Source organism: Xyrauchen texanus, chromosome 42 (genome assembly GCF_025860055.1).
Source record: "Xyrauchen texanus isolate HMW12.3.18 chromosome 42, RBS_HiC_50CHRs, whole genome shotgun sequence".
Taxonomy (NCBI): Eukaryota; Metazoa; Chordata; class Actinopteri; order Cypriniformes; family Catostomidae; genus Xyrauchen; species Xyrauchen texanus.
Genome location: NC_068317.1, coordinates 19,018,044 through 19,039,979, shown reverse-complemented (window position 1 = coordinate 19,039,979; position 21,936 = coordinate 19,018,044). Strand labels below are relative to the sequence as shown.

General features: G+C 38.3%; 1 protein-coding gene across 3 annotated transcripts in view; it reads right to left on the bottom strand.

Annotated features, from left to right (window-relative positions):
* Nucleotides 1-21,936, bottom strand: part of LOC127635210 (uncharacterized protein C8orf34 homolog) — a 104,831-nt gene that overhangs the window by 54,746 nt on the left and 28,149 nt on the right. For 2 of the 3 annotated variants that reach the window (XM_052115084.1, XM_052115085.1), the window contains exons 6-7: nt 21,587-21,750; nt 13,013-13,182 (exon numbers count right to left, since the gene is read on the bottom strand). In XM_052115084.1, coding sequence (XP_051971044.1) covers nt 13,013-13,182; nt 21,587-21,750 — 334 coding nt within the window. The remainder of the gene's footprint in view (nt 1-13,012; nt 13,183-21,586; nt 21,751-21,936) is intronic. The other variant, XM_052115086.1, reaches the window with a different exon arrangement.

Sequence of the window (21,936 nt, the reverse complement as noted above, 5' to 3'; positions counted from 1 at the left end):
TATATATATATATATATATATATTATGACGTCAACGCAAAATATGCGCGTCGATTCGTCGGACCCAAAACAAAGATGACGGCACCGGCAAGTAGTAGCAACACGAGTGGCTCCCCAGACTATCAGAAGTGCAAGGCGGCATGCACTCGTTCCTCTAAAGTATGGGAATTCTTTAATTTAAAAGGAAACAATTCCGTGATACGTCGTCTTTGCAAAATGGAGATGGCCTTCCATTCTAGCACCACGGCAATGCACCAGCAACTGAAGAGGCGCCACCCGGTTGCAGCTGCAGATGACAGAGCACCGTAAGTTTTTTTTCAACTCTCCACTCGATGTTGGAGTAGCCTATAATACGTTGTCGACACCTAAAGTTTTCGCTTATAGCTATTAATAATGCGCTTATAGCTATGAATGTCGTGAAAAATACATAGAGGTCACTGACAACGCGCTGACAGACAGGACCAAGCAGAAAATTAAACCATAAATAGGCCTACTATTTTGTGGCTCTTTAATGTGTCATGACAGATTGCCTCAGTTAAAGCTGCTCGTGAACCGATCATCTTTTCCTTGGTTAATTTATAGCATCAAATAGGCTAAACATGAATGTAGCCTACATCAGAAGGACTGTCGTTTTAACCGCGGAAAGATGTCAGTACTGTAGCCTACAATCCATTATTCAAATTGAAATCCACCGACGTTAATCTTCTCTCTCCTGACTACTTTGTCGGACAAAAATGGAGTATTATGATTGATTGATCAGATCGCCAGTCAATCAAACTCCCGGCAAATGTTTTTTTTTTTAACATTTTATACACCCCCACCCCCGATGAAACCGGTATTACCTGTGTTGTCACAAGTCGATTAATCGAATCGAAATCGAATCGGACTGAAAAAACGAATCGTTAGATTAATCGATGCACCGGAAAAATAATCGCTAGATTAATCGTTTAAAAAATAATCGTTTATCCCAGCCCTAATATATATATATATATATGCATGCATTTAAAGTATATGCCTGAGAATAGGGGAGACTGAGGCCCAAGATGGCAGCAATCAACCCCATATTCTCTGTGCTCTGTATTCTGTTCTCGGTAGATATACTGTAGGGAGGAGATGAGAATGATGTAGGGTTCACAGTTTAGGAGCGGGTTTGGCTATTAGCAATAATCAATAATTATCATAGATAACCATTAATTATTAAAATCAATAGAACATTGATTAGAACCAATGTTAGCTTTTTTTAATCCTTTAAATCAACAAATTCAATAGAATATCAACCATTATCAAAGATAATAATTAATTATTAAAATTAATTAAACATTAATTAGACTTAACACTAGCTTATTGATCCTTCAAATTCAACAATCATCAAAGATAATTGTAAATTATCAAAATCAATAGAATATTAATTAGGATTAATGTCGACGGGGCACCACCCTGGATTCAGGGACTAATAACAGTCTCAATATTAGATTGTTCTCTTAGGAAATTTGATGTCCGTAGATCATTAAAATTAAAAAGGGAACAACGAAGGGTTGAATTCGAGCACTGACATCCCCTGCCAGCCTTTGACCCATGTGTATGCAAAACAAACCAAAACACTTCTCTTTGAAATATAACAAAGTTGATGCCGTAATATCAATTAATAATTAATACAATGCGGTTAAAAAACTTCCGACCTACAACTACAAACTAAACAGTGACGTGATTAGATATGGTAACCAAAATAAGCCTATATAACACATGAGAGGACGGTGTGTGTGTGTTTGTGTATGTGAGAGGAGTGACGCGCACAGAATGGCGGACGTGACTCTCGTGTAGAGTGCGTCACGTGACATTTCCGGCCAGAGAGTATGGCCGCGAATGTGGGCGGAGAGAAGCCGGTTAATGGTTAATCTGCCCGTTTACAGCGTGTCTACGCTTGCACGATAACTTGGGGACAAAGCTGAGCTTTATCACAAATGTATCTACTAGCAAATGTTTGTAAGGGGTCGTGTGTGCGTGCGTGTGTGTGGTTAGTACGACAGAAAGAGAGAGAATAAAGTGGCGGCGCTGAAGCCGGTGTCGCAAACTGTTAGTTTATCACTCAGAGACTAGGTGAACGGCTCGTAACCCGTCCCGCGACCTCTGGTCCGTTAATGGATAAACACAGTGTGCCGGTCTCATCCGTGATGGCGTAAATACACAACAGTTCAACGTGGTTGGATTACAACACAGCAAACTCTAATTTGTGATAACAGTATGTTACATTAATACCTTGAGTATTATTAGCAACAATGAGCGGACTCTGCAGTCCGTAAACTGTACAAACAATAAACTTGATCAACAAGAATAACACACCTAAATATCCTATCTCTGCACAGACGTTAACCTCTTACTTGGATCGTGTGGGGACGCATGTAGAACGTGTGTTCATCCGTCGTTCGACTCTGACTCGGTTCCTCGAGGCTTGGGTGATGATGGGAGGCCGTTTCCTCGCTCTGTCGGCAGGCGGTACGGCTGCTGATTCTCGGCGGGCTGGCGAAGAAATCAGCGACGTCAACTTGATTGAAGAGGGAAGGGAATTCTTCTTTCTTCACTTCTGCAGGCAAACAGATGAAGGTTGCTTGGTGGATTGCTCGGTGGTCTTCTTCGGATCCGTTACAGTGTTCGGTGGAACACAGAGTAAACCCAACTCGTCCAGCGAGATAGAGATTGTAAGACCGCAATTTCAAGTTCAACATTACTTCCTCATGCAACTAGGCAACACCTGAGAGCAGCGATTAACTGCGTCTATGCACGGCAACCAAAGTCACTGGAAGCAAGGTACAGAACGATTTTCGAGGTATTTCTACTCCTGATGACATCATAGTTGAGGTGCGTTCTGTTGAGTGCCTCATCCAATAGGAGTTGAGAGTTCGATCCTTTGGAATTTCACACAGTTGTAAATTGAGCAAGGCTTCTTGGGATTTGTAGTCGGTTTTGTACTCCCTTTGTTTGATTTTGGTGCGTTTTTTATCAGCAAGATTTATGACTTTGTTTTTGTGGGACCTAACTGTGTTAGGCCGCCCTTTGTCTTGTATCTGAATACATGAGGCCCAACAACATCATCAGCTTTCCCAGAAGAAAGCCAAGAGCAAAGCGCTTTGAGTGTCATGAGCTCTACCAATCTGCATATTGACTGTGGAATAGTGTGATGATGTCACAACCAGCCAATTTGCAGCCCTCCCACTTCAAAACTGGTGTATCAGACAAGCTTTTAGAACGTGATTCTCAACAAGCATTCTTAGTCAGAACAGAGTTACAGAAAAGAGTATGCTGGGCCTTTCAACATCTTGAACACTTGGGGAACCTCAAAAATTTACACATTTCTCATGTTTTTATTGTCAGCCAAAGCAAAAAAAACACACTTGAAGAATTCACAGCTCTCATGTCATCTGGGGCTCTAGAGAAAGATAGGGTGTCTAAGATTTGCCGTACAGTCGGCATTCAGTTTAAGAGTGCCATCCCCCGCACACCCCTCCGGATTTGTAAGATGTTTTTTCTTTGTTGCTCTGGCATCGGAAAGCACTTGTGTCTTGGGAAAAGAGTTTTCTAGTATGTCGTTTTATTAACCAACCAAAAGACAACAAATTGCGGCCAAAAAAACAGGGTTTTCTTCAAAAACTTTATTTGAAGAGTTTTAAAATTTGGCTGGCTCTATGTTTGTCCCATATACTGTATGTTTTTATAAAATCTAAAAGTTGTGCCATTTTCAAGTAAGACTACTTATATTTATTGGTTTATTTTTCTAAAGAATATTTTAGCGAGTATATTATCCTCAAATAAAGGGAGACATTAAGTCGGCAACAGTTTTACTAGTATCGTTTTATTTAATTTTCCATGTAATATATTTGTAGCCCTTAGTAAATAAACTGGAATGCTCTATTGATCGTCTCTGTCAGCAAATGCACTTGGGTTCATTTTACTTCACGAGTTCAATCAGTGCAAATAAAAGGAGAGAAAAAACATACTTCCAACTATGATGTCCCTCTTGTGGTAGAGAGCTGACACTGCAGCTAAATATTTTCTGTGTATATCTACTAGTTAAAAGATAAAGAGCTAAGAAATTCTCCACAGGAACAAATAAATAAATGTTGTAAAAAAAAATAAAAATAAAACAAAAATAGAACATTTTAAAATATTCCTCAGTTTTCCCTGGAGCTGAGCTCTAATAAAAGTGAAACGCAGTTCAGTGAAACTGCAATATTTTTTATTCCCCAGAGGAGCAAGACAATTAGAGCAACACATTGCCTGATTCCCTCAAGTGCCCAGTCGATATGTTCAGCAAACAGCCAGAGCAAGCCAACTGTAGCAGCACACCTCCACTAAATAGATGATAAATGGAGAAATAACAGTGGGCTAAAAACATCATGCACAAACTTTCTTCATTAGCATAATTACACTCTCTAGAAATTAGCTAATTTCTCTACAGAGCATTTAGCACGGTGGGGAGAGGGTTTAAGCACAATTACATGCCATTTTCTCCCGAGCGAGTAGGGCATCAGTGACTAATGGATCTCACAATCTAAAGCTGAACATGTGTGAACGCTATTTATTTCACACAAAAGTTTGTCATAAAAGTCTAAAAATTGGGTTTAAAACATGTTGCAACACAAATATGCGCATTCAAAGTAGACTTATGTTGTTCATGTCCTCTCTCTGTAAGGTTATTTTCTCTCAGAGGACTCAATAAGTGTAGAATAACATGAGCTAGTGATAGATTAGTTTCCCTTGGTGTAAGCCATGTCCTACGGTTCAGAGTCAGGATTATAGCTCAAACCATCAGATCCTGCTGGAAGGCGATGAGTTTTATTCTAGTTTATCTAGAATTGTTTTATCTAGGGTCAGTGGATATTTGGGGCTTAGTGCTGACCTCTCTGTGTACGTATGGGGCCATTCTTTGATGCAATATTGGAATATGATAATAAAAGTTTAAATGATCTGTGAGGTGTCACTTATACAGTAAATATTAAAATATTACAGCAACTAAAACGTCCCACTAACTTTTGTCTTAGCCTCAGATTCGCTCAAAGATCAGAAATTGCGTGCTTTAAAATGTCATTTAAAAAACATTATTTTTGTCCCTTTTGGCTATCCATTGCTCAACACACATTGTTTACTATTGACAGTTTAATGGCCTATTATTGATTTGTCTGGTGTTTAAAGTTAGTTTAGAAGATAGCAGGCTGTCTATAGGCTAAAAGAGGTGATTATAAAAATACAAAAATAGTTTGTTTTCTAGATTTGCCAAAGTTTCATTGCATTCTTTTTTAATAAATGTGTTTTGCAGATGTACTGGCTTGTGACTTAAAGCTTTGTTTTCTGGGTTATATATCTAAATAGTTGGTACTTACTGTATCTGGATGGACCAACTCAAAGTTTCCAATTACTCACTAAGCCGTTCACGTACTGCCACAAGCGCTCTTCCTGCATACTTTTACATAAACATGATTTCCTGAAACCAGCCACCAAGAGGACAGGATGTGGGTACTGAATTCAGACTGTATTTGGTATTATCGATACTGTAGATAGGCCGGTATAATTAACATATTATTATATTAAAGGTGCACTCGGTAACGTTTTGCTAGTGTCATCTTGGACTTACAGTGACACCTAGTGGTGTAGATTTAGCATCATTCAAAATCAATAGTTTTCAGTTACAGATGCCACTGTAGAAATTCACCATTCACAATCAGCCATGATTAAATTAATCCAAGAGTGAAAATGTCCAATAACAATATGGTTGTAGTAGAATAAAACTAAATTGTTTTAAGGTTACTGATATGAAGTGTTCTCATGTGAGTGGTCAAGATTTTATACATGTTTCAAAATTACAATTCATTTCTTTAGGAGAACAATTTTTTAATGGGGAAAAAATTACTGAGTGCACCTTAAAAATATATTTATATTTAGAATCAATTTACTACCGAAGCACTGATATTATTGGCATCATTACAAGACGATAATAATTTTCAGAGTTTTACTGAAAACATTCAGGGTTTTAGCCCTGGTAGCCGACCCCTAGCGCTGGTTCTATACACAGAAATGTTGACCTCTGGAAAGTACTTACGTTTTAGAAAAGCTGCTCAGATCTCTGCCACCAGAGGTCAGTATAAACATAGGACATCACTACTTGGACTGGAAATGAAAGTACCCAAAATCCCCACAACTTTATAACTATCATCCATTTTCTTAGATATTCAGAACAGGATGCCTTCAACTTAATGAAATCTCTATGTTCTGACTATCCTTTAATAAGGAGATACAAATATATTCTGGGGTAAAAATGCTAACAGCACTATCAAAAGGGGTTAATTTGCCATTGTTATGACCTTTATAGCTTTCTGTTGTGGTTCTGTAATGAGACTGAGGGCCACAAAGCTTAGTGCTTTAGGCCAGGAGGGACCACAATGCTAAGAAATGGGAGAGAGACATTGTATATGTGAATCTCATTTCTATGACACCCTCACATAAATCCTTCTCATCTGCCCACTGTTTGTCTGACTTGGTCTGACAGGGTGTTCGATACAAATGATGAGCCCATGCGAGCACCAAACTCCAGGATCTCCAACAGCCTGCACATATTTTTGGAGTCGTTTATCTGAGAACCACATACATACACAGGGTTCCCACTCTTTTCAAGGCACAATTTTCCAGGACATTTTATGCACCCAACTACGCATTCTTTTTAAAGCGTGCATCGCTTGCAGATTATTTATTAAATTAAATCAGATACTTTTTTCTTTTAATTATCACTCTAGAACATATCTAAATTTTTATTTGATTAATTGTACATTCAAACATTAATTTTCATCCAAATGTGTCAATCCATGACATTCTGCTTTTTATTGCTAATGCCATTTTTATGACTAGATTCAGTGTTTTCCGCATACTACATGTGGTAACCACAGTATAAGATGACTCTGATCATTGAATTATTGTAAATTAATTCACATCCCATGGTATTAAGGCCGAATCACCATGCTACCAACACAGAGTGAATTCATTGACTGACATAATTTTATAAGTTTATAACTCACAGGGATGCAACCTCATAAGGGGCAAAAACGTTGATACAATCACTGATCCACGAATCACAAACATATTTTCAGTCGTTATATTTTTTAAAGAATACGCTAATAGCACCAACTTAAGCTATTGCTTGCTTCTGTTTCACAAATATGTTCAGTTTCATTAATTGATTAGTTCAGTGACCACTTCTGGAGATGCCACTAGGTGGTGACAAATGAGCATCTTATGTGCTATGAGTGAGTCACTGAACCATTTTGAGAAGATCACGACTAATATCTGCCAAGAGACTTTATAGTATTAAAGCATTATAAGAAGGAAGCAGGGCTTCCTCTTTTCCCACAAGCACCGTAAGCCTAAATAGATCGTAGAATCCATATTACAATTCATCTTAGTTTTGCGGCCCATTTCCCAAAAGCATCATAACTTAAGTAGTACTTGAAAATGCTCGTAGATTAACAAGTGCTCTGGAGTACTTACACAGCGCTAAGAACACCGCAAGCATATAGACTTATGCAGACACCTGCAGGAAAATTGCTAAATTATACCTGATACAATTTAAATACCTATAGCTACACTTAACTCTCATTTAATATCAGTATGCATACATTTTATTGTATTATTATTTGAACTGACAAGGTAAATAAATTAATAATAATAATAATAATAGCAATAATAATTGCAGAAAATGGTAAGTCAATATTGGATGAACAGATAAATAATAAGTAAACAAAGTTATTTGTGCAGTTGGTAACAACAAAGTAGTTGCATGTTTGTTGCGGAGAACTGTAAAAAAAAATAAAAAATACAATCAGAGAGAGAAGGAAAAAAGTCAATAACTTGCAGCAGTGAATGAAAATCTTCCGTACAGTATATTGGCACCTCTTCCTCTCTGACACATAAGGGCGCCCTCGTCCGCACCACGCGTTGTGTAGTACCGCACATGTTGTGTAGCATTGCTGTTACAGTTATCACTTTTGGGAATAAAGAGCAGATCTCCCTTTGATTGGTGAATGTCCCTAAAGTGCAGCTTATTTGCACTCCACAATAATACTTGAACCTCATTATATTCAATTAATGCTTGTTGTCATTAGCAGGAACATACACAGGGCATCAGCTGTCTTCACTGATCCTGGAAGCTTTAATCTCGACCCACAGAGTAAATATTGAAAACTAAATATTAAAATGCGCATCTGATGAACGAAGCAGCGATTGTGTAAAATAAATATCGTTCTGCACAAAACGACTACAAAAAATAAAATGCAATTATGTGCTGAACTAAATTCAGCACATTTAAGAAAATATTTTTTAAAATGTTTCCAGCGAGCTAAATTACAAATGTTTTTAAAGTTACGCACAAATATAATGAAGTTGCAATGACGAGCTGCACTATACTATACAATGCGCATTTCAAGAGTTCAGTCGTTGCATCAGCGCTCCGTTGAACGCAAGCGTCACTTTGCCCTCCACGTGACAAGCATAGCAGAAAGCGTCACGGAGGGGGCGAATTTACGAGATTGCCACGCAAGCGGGAGGTGTGCATGACAAACATTGAAAACATGTATTTGGAAGAGAGAAAAATGGCAATCGTTTTTGTTTTGGTTAATGTAATTACTGTAGTACAATGACAGGGGTCTCTGGATAATTGGAAACGATAAGGTAATAATTAAATTAATTATGAGACAATCAATATCTCTTCATAAATTTGGACAGTTTTCAAATATTTCTTGGCAAAAAACTTACGTGAAAAACATTTTGGTGTTGAAGTTGGAGCCGAGGTTGCCTGAAGCGTCACTTCTTAGAATGCGTATTCAGTGCTGACGCGAGTCACGTGAAAGCCCTTAAAAGTGTTAACATCAGTCACTTTTATGCATTAATAGCTCTTCTGCCCTTTTCTCTCTGTGATGAACAAGGTAGACTATCATGCCCTTCTCATTCAGTTTGTCTCTACAAGTTTGTTTATGAATGAGAAGTTTCACACGTGCCGCTTCTCGCTGTGCGTACGCTGCTGTAGCCAATCAAGCGATCTGCCTCGGTTGGACCGTGACTGCCAAGCATGCGATTGGCCGCTGTTGTTATCAATCACTAGGGTGTAAGCGTTCTTAACCGTTGACGTTGCTACACAATGAGCAGCCGCCGTCTATGAGGTGCCCCTAGGGACATTATTCAGAATTACCATGCACATACATGTACTTTTCCTCTCACATACACATATGAAACCAAATTCATTCACATACTATAGTGAAATGCTCTCACACACATACAAGTGAAATGCTTTTACAAACACAACTGAAACGCTCTCATACATACAACTGAAAATATTACGCTCACACACACAACTGAAATGCTCACACATGCATCAGCTGAAATGCTCTCACACATACAACTGAAATGCTCTCAGCATGCATTCAGTATGTGAAATGCATTTCAGCATGCGCATGCTGAAATGCATTTCAGTTGCGCATGCTGAAATGCATTACACATTGCGTAGTGTGAGAGCGGCTCTCAGCTGCGCAGTGTGAAATGCATTTCAGCTGCGCGTGTGAGAGCGCTTTCAGCTTGCGCGTGTGAGAGCATTTCAGCTGCGCGTGTGAGAGCGCTTCAGCTATGCGTGTGTGAGAGCGTTTCAGTTAGCGTGTGTGAGAGCATTTCAGTTGTGTGTGTGAGAGCGTTTCAGTTGTGTGTGTGTGAGCATTTCAGTTAGCGTGTGTGAGAGCGTTTCAGTTGCGTGTGTGAGAGCATTTCAGTTGTGTGTGTGAGAGCATTTCAGTTGAGTGTGTGAGAGCGTTTCAGTTGTGTGTGTGTGAGCATTTCAGTTGTGTGTGTGTGAGCATTTCAGTTGTGTGTGTGAGCGTAATATTTTCAGTTGTATGTATGAGAGCGTTTCAGTTGTGTTTGTAAAAGCATTTCACTTGTATGTGTGTGAGCATTTCACTATAGTATGTGAATGAATTTGGTTTCATATGTGTATGTGAGAGGAAAAGTACATGTATGTGCATGGTAATTCTGAATAATGTCCCTAGGGGCACCTCATAGCCGTCAGTGACAAAACGATACTAACTTGTGTATTTGACTCAGGCGGTCAGGAATTGGCTGGTTAGCAGGTCCCTGTTAGCACCTGCTGGCAGATGCTGGAACTACACCACCCGATGGTAAAAAGCATAATTCGCATTGACAGCCATTCAAAATTAGCCGTGTTTTATAATGAAATAAAACAAAAATTCAAAGAACCATTTAAATGTAAATTATTTCTTTACATTATAGCACATAGTCATCCGGTGACGGATTGTTTTTTAAGAACTCTTAAAAGTGTGAAATGTATTTATATTTTTCCCAATATATTCCCATTTATGAGTGATCAGTCAGTGACACCCGATTCTGGAACTGAGTGCCCATGAGCAAAGATGGCAGCCTCCATTTCGCTAGGTTTCAGGGAACACTACGTTAGCTGACATAGTCATAGAAATGAACAGGGATGCTAATGGATAGATCAGGTTTTCCAGGATGTGTGGGAACCCTGATACTGTACTCTGGGAGTGCTCTACACTTTGATGAGTATGTTTTCTTCTAGCTAGGAAATAATGATGGACCAGAGAATAAATGAGGGAAAGACAGCTACTCTTGGCCTAACAGGTTGTACATTTTTACTGATGGGCTTCATACATAGCCAGCATACAGGAGAAGATTTTCAATGAAGGCAAGTACAAAGTTTAGAGAGAGTAAAGTTTAGAGAGTTCAGTACAGTTCTACAACATGCTCTCTTGTTTAAAGAAGGATGGAGGTGCGGATATTGTACATTTAATGCACATTTTAATAAGCAATCTCCAATATACAAAGAAAATATTGCATGACTGATAGAGAAAAGAGAAAGATTGTTGAAATACCACTACAGTAATCCCCTCACAATTTACCATCTCTGCACACCCTCTGTACTGTTGCCCCAGAGCTCAGAAAATCTAATTATCTCTCAGCATCCTGTGCAGGAGAAAACCTCAGTGCAGCTGTTCAGCTCACCAGGCCACTGCTAACAGACACAACCAAGGGCACGCTGCATCTCACAAAAAGAAACAAACTAAAATCAGATCCTCATAGAATCTTAGACAGTTCTTTGTGCTCTGTGGCAGTAAAGAAGCCAAAATATTTGCCCTTAGACACAGGTACAGAAAGAACACAACCTTTACTGGATCAAAAGGTGCTTTTGGAAATAAACGCTGACACTTGAACTTAAATTTTAGGTTGTTTCTGTCACTTTATACAAAAAACTTTAAGTGTTGACTCTCGGCACCCTCTTTAAACTGTCTCCTTTTTGTTATTTGATTTACCATTCAAACTATCCCACATTTTAGTAGCAACTCTTTTTCAAATTTAAAAATGATAGATTTGCCACATGCGAGCACAGGTTGTGTCTTGCGTGGGTGGTACTGGTTTGCATCAAACACCCATGCAGATGCCAACCTGCTGATACCACAGAGCTAAATGGCTACAAAGCTCTGGTACCTGTAGGGTGGTCTGGCACCGACACAGAAATGGAGACTTAGGATGTCATGTTTGTGTAATCATTGGAGCAGCAAGGATACATGACAGTGATTCATGCAACAATCTGTTAAAAGTATTACAATAGAAACCAGGGTCATGTTTGTTCATGCAGTATTTTGAGCAGCATGGCTGTGTTCTGTGTTTGATTCAAAGCTGTTAATAGTATCTGATCATCCTTAATTTAAGAGAATATTCCAGGTTCAATTGAAGTTAAGCTCAATGTTAATTGCCACAAAATAATTTTGAACTGTCCCTCCTTTTCTTAAAAAAAAAAAGAAAAATCTGGGTTCCAGTAAGGCACTGCAAGTGAATGAGGCAATCTGTTAAAATACACACAGTTTCAAAATTATAGCCACAAGTTGTAAACAATATCCATGTTTACATGATTTTAGTGTGATAAAATCACTTGCTAACCTTTTCTGTGTAAAGTTCTATCCAACTTAAAAAATGTGTTGCTATGATGACATAATATTGCAAACACTAATCCCTAAAATGACAATAAATTTTTGTGGTAATCAAAATTATGCCACAAATGCTGTCGATTGAGCTTAACTTGTATAGATCCCAGAATATTCCGTTAAACGATAAATTGTGTAGTATTAGGGCTGTCAGTTAGAAGTAAGTTAGTCAGTTCAGTGTTATCTTGGCCCAGAACTTTTCTGTTCTGTTCCAGTTTTCTACAGAATTTTAATATACCACATTAGCTGGATTTCCATCCACATATGTTCGGCAAATTATGGGATGTACTGGATGGAAATACCAAGATGTGCATATGGTTTCAAATTGCGCATAAAAAAAACGGATACCTTTTGCTTGAGATGGATAATTATTTTATTCGGTAAGAAGACATGCACAGAAACTAAGATGGAAACACATTAACTGAATATATTCCTTCAGAATTTATACAGGAATATTGATGTGCATTGAAAATGTCATGTTGCTCTGCCTCATCAAGCCATGTGAATAAAAATTTAGATCAGAGAATATCATCAATATCATTGCATATCATTTCAAATGTTGTTTTAGTTATTCTGAAATGCTGGAGCTAAAGCCTGTCAACAAAATGATTGGCTACTATTACCTCCCAGAACTGTCTGAAATGTTTTGGCTCCCAGATATACGGCATCTTCCACTAAGCGCTATCAAACATGAAGTTTGTCGGAGTGTTTTGTCTGCACGTTCTAAACGCTTGTAATTTATTCCATTTAACTTTCATTTTCATTGTCGCAATGAACCTTTATTTTCATTGTTTAAGCAGTCAAAATACATTCAGAACATAATTCTGAATGCAAATGAGGCTTAAAATCAGTGGTGATTTAAGCCACAAACATGTCGTTGTGCTGGGGAATGCATGAGAAAACGATTGCTTCAGATTATGTCCTTGAAAGAAACAGTGAGTATGAGAATTGTGTGTGTGCTCTCATTACCCAGCAGCTCCATGGCATCATCTTCCTCCTCTATCTCATCCTCAGTGACGGAAGGGCCGGAGTCCGGCATTGAGTCAAACGAGTCCTGAGACAACATAGCTGCCAGAAGTTTCTTATGGTTCTGTTGCTGCTGTTTTAGGCCTTTACACGTAGTCTCCATTTTCAAGCTGCTGACAGACAGAAAGAAAGGGGAGAGGCTCTAGCGGATATATAAGAATGGAGCTTTATGACAACTAGACAGCAGTTAGTACCAATCCTCTAATTTGATTGGACAAGCTGCATTCCACGGGTGCTTCACTAGGCTTTTCACTGATTTCCTCACTACTTTTCTGCATTCCAGACAGGCTGTCAGCCTATGTGTTGCTCTTTGCTTTTGCTGCAATTGGGACTATTTTCGCTGGCAGAATAAACATATATGAACTGGCCAGGTTTGTCCTTTAATCGTAAGCTGAAACACAGCATTTCCAAGATAGTTTGATATCATTCAATATGCTTTTTATACAACTTTCTCCTTCTCTACACTAAACATCAAGATCCACCAGGTCTTTTTTATATGCCATGCTGTTTAAGTTATTTAGAAGTCATGAAGTCCCTCTACATATATTCTAACCTAAACAATAAAAGAAAAAAGTAATTTACCTAAAATCAGCTTAAATCACAAGGTTGCTTTGTCAAAGATTTCTCAAATTGATCTGAGACAGACTAAATAGCCACAATCTTCCAGGCTTTGGAATATGTAGAGACAAAATGTGAACAGATCCAATGCAGTATGCATATATGATACCAGTTAATGACTTGGTAACATTTCCGATCCAAAATCTTAAATGCAAGATTATAACCCTGAACGGTTGATTTACTGTGTATATATATATATATATATATATATATATATGAGGCTTTTTTTATTATTATCTATATTAGGAATCAGTCATTCACACATGGACAGTAGCCTGGAAATGGGGGTTATAATCCCTTCCTAGACCAAATATTCCAGATCAATTATTCAATTTTGAGCAAACTGGTTGAACTGAAGTTATGAACATATGCTTCAGTCAATTCACACTTTCATATTGGCAAAATGTTCCATAGGTTAATAGCGTTAAAAAATAGTCTTCAGGGGTTTAATTAGATTATATCATTGGAATAATAATATTTGCAAATATTCAAAAGGTTCAGTCCAGGGCAGATCTGCTGTAATATTCTGAGCTGAACATTATGCATGCTAATGGATATGCTAAAAATGCACATCCCTCTACTAAAGAACATTTAGCCTTTTTCACCCTGTATTTTTACCTAACTAGGTGACTGTGTGGAATTTCAACCTCTCCTGTAGTGTACAGTGTCAGCTGTGCTGAGACACTTGTTTTGAAGGAATATATGAAATGCATTATACCTGCATTTAATGCATTTTAATTATTCTAAAATGGAGATAAAACGAATGAGTAAGTAAGTGTGTTCCAACTTTTGACTGAGAGTGCATATAAAAACAATGGAATAAGCTTTTGGTACCACCACAGCACTTTTATTTGTATTGGCACAGTACATTTGAGAAACGAAAACAGAAACTAAGGCACTTTTGACTTTTACTTTTAAATCATTTGTAAATAAATGATGGCATTTGAGCTTTAATCTATAGCTGTGCTAATGAAATGCTTGTGAAATTTGATATCACTTGAGAATACTTTAGCCAAATAATACTAACAGAATAGCACAGTAAAAGTACAGGCCAGCAAACAAAACAAAAAAACATATGCTACTATTCCTTCTATGGGCAGAGACCTGTATGAATCAATCACACCATAAAACCTCTATGGCATTATACTATTTGTTTCCTGCTTGGAAGAGGAAAAAAGAATGATGAAATTATTTAGTCAACAGCATTCAGCAAACAATGTCTCAGTCTGAAAAACATCTACGGGGCCCTGGCAATGTTTCAGATAACTACAAATGTTGCTGTAATGACTTACAGCTACACAGAGTGTCTTATTTACAAAGAGGTGGGATTAGTGACCTGATTTGTCCTGTCATTTTGTTGTTGTTCCAGTAGAGAGGAATCTAGTAAACAGAGTGCAGTGAAGCAGGTCTGACACAAGTAATTATTTGAGAACAAGCTCATAAATGGAAAGATTCAATTTGCCCATTTCTGCTCCTGTCACGCATGCTTGTCTCTCAGATAACAGTTGACCAGAGTTAAAACAGTGTCAGCCTTAGCTCAGATGGTTTGCCCAAAAAACACCCGCAGTCCATTTACTGACTGTGTTATGCATATTAAACACAAAACTGGAAAGCACTTTCTAGGTCTGGCAAGCTCCAATCTGACTGACTAACTTTACACAACTTCCAGGAGTAAGGAAACCCAGTCTGCCTGGAAACAAAGGCTTTATTGTTTTGAAGTCTGTGTGCTCTGGAGGTTGCATTTGTCGACCCCATATGTCACAGAGGCTGTCTACTTTCAGAAAAGCTAGTAGGACACTGAATGCAGTCTTTAAATGTGACCATCTTTTAAAGGAATTCGGAGGATGTAAAAGGTGTTTCCTTCATTGGCACTCAGCAATTCTTTGCTTTAATGAAAACGTACATACTTTCTCTAAAAAAGCATGCTGATTTACCGGGAAGTACAATAATCAAATGCATGTAATGTTGATTCCCAAGTTGAAGTACCTAAGTAAATGGGAGTGAAATATATCATATTTAAATTATAATAATTTATCATTTAAAATAGTGTTATAAAATAAATGTACAGCTGCAAAATCTTCTTTTCTCTTTACATCGTTATTATAATTCTCCTAAAATTGACCTTAGATACTCCCTTGAGCGATGCGTGCTGTCACAGATACCATGAGACTTTCTGTTTCCATTTGTCCTACGAAGGCCGACTTGATAAATGGATCTCATTCAAAGTTGAGGATGCTCGGTTTTCCACTGCCCACATAGGACGCATCCTGCCTAGTCACAGCCTTCGATACGTGACACAGCTAAAGTTGCGTTTACAAGGGACTGGCCTGATAAATTGTTTGCCAAGTTTGCCACGCTAGTGGCATCACAATTTTATGTTTTGTTTGAGGCACTTATTTGCAATTTAACTAGATGTCCACAAGCACAACTTTATATTTAGCTTTTTTTTTTTTTGTTGTCTGTGAAATACATACTGTAGCCTGACAGAAATTCTGATCCACAGAGTCAATACACATTTACACCATTTGTTTTTGTAAAAAAAAAAACTGTGTTTGGTCACATTACATGTCAGTCACCTGGCTGGTGGCTGGTGGCTGGTTCTTGGCAAGATAAGCTGTGAATTCGGACCATTTAGTCTGAATACACAAGATTAGGAATTTATCTTTTTCTTTAACACAATAAATCTGATGATGCTTCTAAAATAAAATGAAAGTGAAACAGTATTACTTCAGACAAATGTCTTTAGCCCTTACATGGGTTGGTATAGCAACATGAAGCTTAACTACAGAACTAAAGTTTAAGAACTTCTGTCTCATTCCTGCGGGATAAGAAACTTTCTGCAGCATCCTCCAGGCAGAACAGAGTGTATCTAAATGATTTCAGAATGATTCAAAAAAAGAAAAATGAGACCACAAAACTGAAGCTGAGAATGAAGTAATATGGAACAACCATGATGTAAATAGCCTGAAATTGAACAGATCACAAGACCCACCAGCAGTTAATTTGGTGTAAATTTGAAAGCCCTCCAAGAGGAATGGAGGACGGATGTTGACCTACTGTAAAAAGTAACAAAACAAAATGTTGCAAATAGGTCAATATAAATAGGGTGACACATGTTGCATTTTTGGCCATTTACAAAAACCTTAAATCTGTTTGCAGTGCGAATGAGAATTTGGAAATCTTTATGTTATAATACCAGATGGCATTTGAATAGTAAAATGTTTTCCAAAAATTCTTAAAACTGAAGTGCATAGCTTTTTTGATGTTAAAATACTTTCTCCTATCTCATCTTAATGCAAAGATAACTATAAGTAAACCATTCATTGTATGATTTCCTCAAAGACTGTGAACATTTGGACTCTATATATTTGTATATTAATAAAAAGTACCTATACAACTTGTGAGCTATAGTCACTCAAAATCTTCACCTCCTCCGAAGCTTGCATCTGAAAAATAATGTGTCTACTTCACTGATACCAAAGTTGCATTGTTCTTGTGGGAATAGCAACCAAATGTCACATGCCATTTTCAAAATCTGAACATGAATTTGAGCAAGATGCAAGCTTTGGTTTGTTGCATTAATTTCAGTCTGTTTCTTGCACAAAGCTATCATATGACTTCAGAAGACTTGGAATATAGCACACGTGTTGTAAGGACTACTTTTGTGGTGCATTTTATGGTGCATTTTGTGGTTATTTTGTCTTTTTTGGAGCTTGACAGCCATTCTCACTATGAACTGTCATTAACATGGCAAGAACGATCTATATTTTCTTCAAATATTTCTCCTTTCATGTTCCATAAGAAAGATAAAACAATATGCGTTTGGAATGACATGGGGGTGAGAAAATAATGCCAGAATTTTCATTTTTGGGTGAATTATTCTTTTAATATCAAAACCCGAATAGGTATAGTAAGGACCACAAAACTGTTAAACTGTCTAAGCTGAGTATACTGTACATCCCATAAAAATATTTAAGACCCCTGAATGTCTTCCTCTAGATCCCTGCAGTAAGAGTGGGATGATGGAGATGTTTATGAATATAAGGAAAAGAGATGTAGAGCATAGAAGTAAGATGAAAATGGAAAGGGAGGAGGCGAGGAGAGAACAAGAGAGAGAGAAGGGGGCTTATGCTTTATGATATGTTGCCTGTGGGTAAAGGGAATGGGACTGGAGTACCACACTTCGGCTTTATCATCCCCACAATCAGTCACAATAACCCTTCCCAGAATCCACCTCTGCCTCCACCTAATTTCCCAGCAGCTCTCTCTCTGCACTCACCTAGATGCCCTCCGCTGTCTGTCTGCAGCACTCGAAGAATGACAGCTAAGGAGAGCCTCACCATTCTACCATTGAGGTTATAAGGGGGGAAAAGCTCTTTTGTTCCAGAAGAGGGAAAGCAGTGGTCATTATACAGAACAGCTGCCTGTTTCTTTCTCGATGAAATTACAGAACAGATGTTGAAAACAGCCATGCTGTGTTTCAGCCAGGGGCGGATTGAGGCATGGGCGCCATACAAGCTAGAACCGCTACTGGTTTCAGCAAGTGAACAGGGTCATAGGGAAGATTTGTCAGAACGCAGAGACTCAAGCCTTGAATGACATAGCAGTTTGAACTTGACAGACCTTTTACAGGTGCTTAATTACTCTCCTCATTACAATATTTATTTTCCTCATTACAACATACAACAACATGTTCTAGAAACAGTTTTGACCCTTTTATGAGTTAAAACAGTGAATAATTAATCTTTATCTTTTATGGTGAAAATTCCTTTGGATTCCCCACAAAAATGTAAAAATACTTTTTATGCAATTTCAGGGTTGTTTGAGTGTTGCTTGTGCATAACTAAATAGTTGCTACTGTTGATGGTTGCTTATGGCCCAAGTCAAAAGAGACCATCCCCAAGTCTCTGTGACATCCTGATCCCTAGATTTGTGTGGGGACCTTTTAAATAATGTCTATAGGATATTTGCAAATATTTTGCTTTTGCATGACGGTACATTCATACCAAAAGGTATCAGTATAAGCCAAGGACAACTTCCATTTCGCCCAGCACAATGAACAAACAAACAAAAAGTGCACCTTTAAGCAGATAGAAGTCAATACCAAATGCAGCATTCTCTACACCCAAATATATTCTGTAAAAATCAATGCAGAGAAATGTAAAAAAGTTTTTAAAACTTAACTGTGAAATTTCTTCACCACTACAATCACCAAACCAAGTTGAAAAAAATGTCACTGGACTGTCAAGCAGATAATCCTGCCCCAAATGTATGCCATTGGTTGTGCCAATGTTGTTGTGTCAGGCTGGTCAGGATGCTCAAACAATTTTTTTGATTTACACAATAATCTACCATCAATACAACAGAACTGCTATACATTCAAATGAAATACTCTATCGATAACGGCAAATGTTATCTATAGCAGGAGCACAATGCTAGAGGAGAATGTATGCTCCTATAATGATTCCATCACATTGATAAGGATTATGGCTAGAGATCACAGCAGAAGCCATTGCCTTCTCTCTCTGTAATGAAAGCCTCAGGCAACTCCTGTTCAGCTATTTGCACTGGGGATGCCTGCGGTATCGACCCAAGGCTCCATAATTTACTGTAATCAAGTGAGAGAATATTTTAATGGAATGAAGTCTCTTCTATCAGCTGGGCCCTGAATATGATGTATTATTTAATATCTGATCATTTCTAATTAGCTGCATTCTCAGCGGCCAGCCTCTGCCCTCCACTCAAACACCAGCCAATTAAAATCACTGTGGTAATGTATGTAAGGGGTCAAGGAGCCGCAATTGCTTTTTCTTAAAGATACAGCTGTGTGTACACATTCTAAGAACATCTCTCTGGGATTTTTATGTTCTCAGAGGTTACAGTGTTCTCTGATCTGACAAACATCTAAGCCAAGTGTGCCCAACCAGTCAATCGCGATCGACCAGTCGACCAGACGGCTTCCCAGTCGATCAAAAGAGTAAACAGCACTCTGGTTTACCCTCTCTTTCTCTTCACCATTCCCACATGTCTCAGACCTCAAATATTTAAAATAGACAGCAACGAAATCAGGAGCTAAATTCAGAGTTGCATACTAACATACTATTTAATACAAATATATGGCAGAAATAGCAAGAGTAGTATGTTGTACGCTAATCCAAATTCCACCAGGGTTTTAGCTGTGCATGCTGGGTATGGTTTGTTGCTATGGTTTGGCTTCGACTTCAGCAAAGTGAAACGCAACTATGGTAGAAGCCAAAAAACGCAAACATATAATTTTCATTCAGACTGGGAGGAGGATTATTTTTTGGTTCATTCAAATTCGAAGTCCATCTGTCTTATTTGCAATGCAAGCATGGCCTTACCAAAGAAGGGCAATTTGGAGCAGCATTTCAAGCTATGATGCAGATTTCCCAGCTAAATCAGATCTATGCACCTGAAAGTCTGGGAATTGAAGGGGATTTTTACCAGGCCAAACACAGTGTAAGGCTGCAACTATTGCATCTTCATGATCCGTTCAGTGAACACATTTAAAAGCAAGCTACAACTGCTGTCATGTAGGCTGCAACACAATGACCTGCAGAACTTTCCTCACATGCAGGCAGAACTTCAGAGTCAGGGCAAAGACTTTGTGCAGCTTGACAGTGCACGTAATGAAGAGCAAGTTCGGAGCATCTTGATCGAATTTAAGAGGCACTTTTCAGACTTTTCATCCATCGAGCCTGTTGCCAGCTATCTGTGTTTTCCATTTGGCCCAAGTATTGATGTGGATTGTATTGCCTCCAAAATCGTATCAATGTTCCACTTGGATAGCTCTACTGTTGAGAATGAGATTCTCACACTGCAAAATGACATTGAGATCAAATCCAGGGCAACACCTGGCATAAATGGAGAGTTCTGGAACTTACTGCCTGAACAAAAGTATCACAACCTCAGAAGATGTGCTTTCAACTTGACAGCACTTTTCGGATCAACCTATTGGTGTGAGTGTACTTTCTCTCACATGAAAATCATCAAGTCAAAGTACAGATCTACAATGACCGATGACCAACTTGTGGCCTTCTTAAGGCTTGCGACCAGCTCCTACAGTCCTGACTATGAGAAACCTGCTGTGTCCTCCCAGTGCCAGAGGTCCCACTAAGGTAGAGAAATAACTTTATTGTTACTTTTCTAACTAGAACTAGAAATATGTTTTATTATATCTGGATTAGGCCTACTTTTCTTTTTGTTTTGTGCATATTAAATATGTAGATACACTATGAGTAGTAACTGTGGCTTTCTGTTTGGGCTGGTAGATCTTGTCAGATTGATACATTTAAAAGTAGATCTTGGTTCAAAAAAAGTTGGGCACCCCTGATCTAAGCTGTACTATTCAGAAAGCAAGTGCATTCTAAATGTATAACTCAAAACACATTGTATTGGAGCACTTTTCGGATTCTATATGTAAATAAACTCTCAGATGTGCTGCAATGATCCAAACTGATCTTCAAGAACAAACAAAGGTTTGATGCTTCTGATATTTACTGTACACTTTATTTTGTTCAGTGTTAAAATACACCATCCAATCCCAGCTTAATGTGGATAGACAACTAGATGTAAGCTATTCCGAGGTTGACTTTCCCCAAAAACGTTTGTTTGAGTATCCCATCCAGCCCTACACAGGAACATTAGCTCAACAAGTGGTGTTAGTCTATGGCAGGACTACCTGTTATTCTGACCAATGCCAGATGGGGGAATGTTTGGAGAAAAAAAAAACCTGTTTGAAAACAGCCAGCATTTTTTAAATTCTGTTCTGTACCACCACTAGTGGTGCAGAAATGACAGCCCTCATCTTTAAAGAGGAAGTAAAATTGTGTCAAGACACAGTTAAACAAATTTTAAAAAAATGCACATAAGAATCACCTTCCAACAGGGCTGTTGTCTTTGCTTGTCCAGCCCTCAGTCTTCGCTCTAGGGACAGGGGGTTGAAGCATTTCAGCAGCCAGGGGGTCGGAATCATTCTCCTCACGGCCCACCCACTCGCCCACCACCCGTGGCCTCCGTACAGAGTTATACGCTCGGGGGTCCTTTGTGTAAAGAAGTAAGAATGACATCAACAAGACACGTAAAATATTTTTTGGTGAGCACAATTATTATGCTGTATAAGGATTATCAATTAAAGAGCTTATAATAAAAGAACTGATGTTTAAATATAACTCATTATCTATGCTACAGTATGTGTGTTGCCAGTCTTTTTTTTTTACAGTGATACA